Source organism: Anarhichas minor, unplaced genomic scaffold (genome assembly GCF_050575085.1).
Source record: "Anarhichas minor isolate MPS153535 unplaced genomic scaffold, ASM5057508v1 ptg000017l, whole genome shotgun sequence".
Taxonomy (NCBI): domain Eukaryota; kingdom Metazoa; phylum Chordata; class Actinopteri; order Perciformes; family Anarhichadidae; genus Anarhichas; species Anarhichas minor.
Genome location: NW_027466463.1, coordinates 15128926 through 15133828, shown reverse-complemented (window position 1 = coordinate 15133828; position 4903 = coordinate 15128926). Strand labels below are relative to the sequence as shown.

At 39.7% G+C, this 4903-nt stretch overlaps 1 protein-coding gene across 1 annotated transcript; it reads right to left on the bottom strand.

The window, feature by feature from the left end:
- Positions 1–425: 425 nt before the first annotated feature.
- On the bottom strand, positions 426–4172 carry star2 (steroidogenic acute regulatory protein 2). Its single transcript, XM_076093157.1, has 7 exons — positions 4109–4172; positions 3901–4008; positions 3687–3823; positions 3385–3543; positions 2909–3093; positions 2239–2332; positions 426–530 (listed from the first exon to the last, which is right to left on the bottom strand). The coding sequence occupies exons 1-7, from the start codon at positions 4170–4172 to the stop codon at positions 426–428; spliced, it is 852 nt and encodes a 283-aa protein (XP_075949272.1).
- Positions 4173–4903: the final 731 nt, after the last annotated feature.

Below are 4903 nucleotides of genomic sequence, written 5' to 3'. Positions count from 1 at the left end.
TTTTCTTGCTTGACTTCCATTTTGTGGTTGACTGACTTTAGGCATGTAGATGTATTGTATTTGAGTTGAGAGCAGCCACCTGTTTTGTCGTGCTGTGGTATTCAAAACAGGCAAAATAGGCACATTCAAGGACTTTATTCATTTTGTACAGTTGTCCTTCAGTTAGTCGTGTGTCAAAAGACAAGTGATGACTCCTAGTCAGGAAATCTTGAGGTTTGAGTGGCACACTGTGACATTAATTCCTATAAACCAGCTGCCGTCTTCCAGCTCTGGAGCTGAGCGTCACCTCCAGGCAGCGTTTCCACTCTCGCTGAAAGGGCCGCTTTGTACCGAGCAGCCAGTCTGTCACCGTGCCCCCATCAGCCAGTCTTGTCCTTTGAGTGATGACAGGGTGGTGCTGCAGTGTGGGTGTCTCCTTGACTCAGTTAGCCCAGGGTGGTGCTCGCTGTGAGACGTCTGCGGAGGTGTCTGGTGAAATCCAGCTGTGCTCGGGGTAAAGCCTGATTGACAATAGACTTTGGCAGCCAGCCCTGAGAACAAAATTAGAACATTGTATGTTGGTGAAAGCGAGTAATAGTAATATGTTTGTTACCATTTCTGGTTTCATAATCCACTTTTAAAAAATAATAGTAATACAGTGCTCCAAATAAAACTGTAATGAAATGCATGAAAATGAAATGCAAAACATTGTTTCACAAAAGAATATTCACTGAAGCTCCATTTGACATTTTTTACAAGCTTTCAACTACACCGAATGGTCTTCATCAGCAAATGTGTGCTTCATTATCACTCACTGTTGGACAGTAAGAGCAAAATGCACATGGATAATGGGAGCAGCAGTCCACACCTCCATAAGTTGGAGGGCCCAAAACAGACAGCAAGTTCCAAAATGCTGGATCCTACATTTCCCATAATGCAACTTGATAGTGTCCCAAATCAGAACCTCCTTGGCACGTGTCCACTTCATTCAAGACTCACACATAGTCCTTTCACACAGGTGAGAACAACAACAAACTTGCCGTGATGTAGCCAACTCTCTCTTCAGACCATGTCTATGTTGCAAGGCAACTTATAGTGTTGTGTCCGCGTGCGTTGCACTACTACACTTTGTGCAAAAAGCTGTGCAGCTCTGTTTGTGTTGTGTTTGTGGCTGCAGCCACTGTGGAGTTTATATTGTTGACACTGCACCGTGTGCTTTGTGATGTTTTATTCTGTTGATTATATTCTACAAGAAGTAGGGCTGTATGATTTACAACAACAACACAACCTAATTGTTATTATTTTGACTGACAATGCATTTGTCTTAAACACTTAAGACTAAATATATTTAAAAATTATATATAAATTATATATAATTATATATATAAATTATATATATAAAATTATATATATATATATATTCAATTATATATATAAATATGTATATATATAAATATATATATATATATATATATTAAATTATATATATAAATTATATAAATTATATAATATTTAAATAAATATATTTAAATATTTAAAAATTAATCATTTTGATTATGATGTTTGTCTAACATCATAGTTGGACAGTGAATTAATATGTTAGGATTGGCTGAGCTGCTTATCCAATATTTTACAAAAAGATGTAGCAGAACTTTTTCTTCCTTCCTGCCCATCAATCATCTCAGATTGATCTTGTGACTCTTTGGACGGGCTCTTCTCATAAATTGGTAACCGCTGGACTGATCCACCTACCTGTAGGTACCATTGATGCAAAGGTATTAACGATCTAGAAATGTCATGTAGAATAATATATCAGTCACATTGACCTTTTTTTTTTTTACTTTGAATACTTCAAGTACATTTTGCACTGTATTTGTACTGGTACTTTTACATAAGTAAGCCATGGAATCCAGTAAGCACCAGCTACATCTGAAAATTGCACATCGTTTTAGCTTATTGCTTTCCTGAAATGGATGGGTTGTGTTTTGTGATATTTTGTTGTTGAGTTGTTTGTCTGTTGCATAAAGCAGAAAATTGCAAATCTAAGTAGCTCACTGATTGGCCTGGCGGACGTAGAGCCTAATGGGAAAAGCATCTTCAAATCCCAATTGCACAAATGGGAGTGCATCCGTAAAATATTATTTTATTACACAAACACATTTCTTGAAATAAATGGATGTGGCACATATTTGAGTCTGCAGATGCATTTGATATTATCCTTCACGGACTGGCAAATGCAGTACATATGAATTTATTTACCTTAAGGTCCATATTAAGAAGCCATGTGAAGCGACTTCTTCCCATATCCTCGTCCAGAGCCTGAATGATGATGCAGGTTGGTCCATCCTCGGCTCTGTAAACATGCCAAGTCAATAACTTTATTAGAATTGAACCGGGGTTTATAATGGATTATGAGCTTGGCCATTATGTGTATTTTTATTTCAAACCTAAAACATCCACAAACTGTTCTCATCACTCTTGTTTTCATCAAGTTATATAAATAAATTCAAATTTGCTCGGCCCTAATGTCATATACGTCCTTGCTAGCAGCATGTCTGTAGACTTGTAGACTTCTTGTTTATTGGAATGACTGCAACATTTGCCCTGCGGAGTATTACTTTAAATTGAAAGGCTATAAAAACATTTTTATCTCACAAACATGAGATATAACAGAAGACATTGAAGGCCACTGATTTTTAGCCAGTACTGAGAACGACCGTTCCAAAATGTTGGAGCAAATCAAAAAACCCTTCACTGAATTTATTAGTATGAAGTCTGCTTTTTCTGACATCTTACCACCTTGAAGACTGAGATAACTCTACTCGGATGCTGTTTATTATGAGAGAGAGTTAGTTTAATGAAGCTGCTAAATATGTATTTAATATGTGATGATTCATGGCTAGTTCAAACAGTCTGCATGGGATCCTACCTCACAAAACCTGCCTGAGGTGGGAAGGACTCCAGCTGAATCGCTGCTCCTCCAAGATAAACTCTGGACTTTTGTTTGCAACTGTGTCTGACACACAGGAAGTCCCTTTGGCCAATTAGATTTCCCGCTGTCTCGGCTGAAACCTCATGAGTGACGATCGTTTCGGCTCCTACATGCTTCAGAACCTACAAGAGAAACCAATAGAACAATTTAGTTTGCAAAACACTACGTGCACTGCAGGACTAGATTGCAATGCAATGAGCGGTCTAGCAATGTAAGAGTACATGTCTTGCTGCATATATGTAGCATGACTTATATTAATTGTGGCTTTTAACAAAAATATGGAGACAACTAAACCGTAGCTGAATATATAGTAATGTAAATCTCCTCTAAACTCAAGCTTTTATTCTGGTATTTTTACAGGTTACAGTTTCACAGATGATAAAATGTCTGTTTATCAAAGGTCAGCCGCTCACTTTGATATGCTTTATGCTCGGGTTCCACTGGTGCATCTCCTCCACTCTGACAAACAGGATGTCGTAGAGCTCGTCCACGCTGGCGTCCAGGACCGCCTCCATTCTGAAGACCTTCCCGGCCCCTGGTATCACTTTGCTGCAGATCTCATCCCCCTTGCTCTGAAAAGGAGTAACGAACAAGCAGACGTCTATAATCATAACACAATGGTCACGTTGGTTGAGGAAAATGTACTTTAGAGGAGATAAAAGACACTTTAATCAATCAATCAAGTAGAGATGCTAAAAGGTCAACCAGATGTTACCTCTGTGATCTCAACCTTCCATCCTTGTGTGTCTTCTAACATACAGAGAGCCTTCCTCATTGCTTCTTGGCCTTGTTGTACATAGAGCAGCTGATCTTCTTTCGAAGGCACAGGCTTTATATCTTCAAGGTTGGGCTCTGCAAAAGATTATTCTAAGTAATCTTTCAACAACTGCACTCTGAAACCATAACAATTATCATTATAATTTGTTTACCATTACGCTTTAATCCAGAACGTGTTCTAATGAGATGTTGGACCTGTCCCCATCGCTGCAGGTGTGTGAGCTCCTGGCCTATCACTGCCACAGCTGTGCGTTGAAGTCCTGCATGATGAAACGCAAAAAGAAACAAAAGCTCAGTAGTTTTACACAGAGTGCACGGGAATAACCAGAAACGACCTTCCTCGGATTATTGAGTGTTTACCTGTTAGACTCCTCAGATGTGGGTAGGAGATTCCACAGCAGAGCTTTACAACAGCAGGCAGCATGTTGTCTGACTTCGACAGTGACAGCAAAGCAACAGAGTGCGTCTCTGGTCTTTATATGGCCTCTGAAGGACGCCTCGGTGAGATAAGGGCCAGAGAAGATAGGACCTCTTTGGAATTCTGTTCCGAAGGCCACACGTGACAAGAGCTTTATTAACTAAAGCATTAGACCCAAGGCAGAGAGAGGACATTTGTTGTGCATTTGGTGCATTTTAAATCACTATGTGGAAGACTAGAGTTTCCAAAGTCAGGAGAGGCTTAAATCAAAGCAATCCTACTTTGTATTTACATATAATGACAGGGACAGCATTGAGTGGGAACTGCAGCCAGCATGACTTTCTATCTTTCTACCTTGCCAGAGAAAGTGCTTTACAATTTGCCTCTCACACACACACACACACACACACACACACACACACACACACACACACACACACACACACACACACACACACACACTCTGCTGGCCATCAGCAGCAAATTGGGTTTCAGTGTCTCGCTCAAGGACACTCTATCATGCAGACAGACACAAACCTTGTTATGAATGGACGACCCCCTGAACCTTCTGAGCCACAATGACTTTTAATAAATAAATTCTTGCTGATAACTCAAGTTTTCAGAATTAATTGGATGCAAAAGGAATATTCATTTTGGAGTCCCCTCAGGTTAAAGGTGCAATATAGGGGATTAGGAGCATTTCTATTGCCTCTCGATGGCTCTCAACATGGCGACGG

Bases quoted from the DNA above. Each gene is read 5' to 3' on its own strand.
- star2 (XM_076093157.1), bottom strand. From the start codon at position 4,172: ATGCTGCCTGCTGTTGTAAAGCTCTGCTGTGGAATCTCCTACCCACAT. The intron at 3,824-3,900 runs GTAAACAAATTA...AATCTTTTGCAG, and splicing joins TTCTGGATTAAAGCGTAATG to AGCCCAACCTTGAAGATATA. The intron at 3,094-3,384 runs GTGAGCGGCTGA...TTTCTCTTGTAG, and splicing joins CGAGCATAAAGCATATCAAA to GTTCTGAAGCATGTAGGAGC.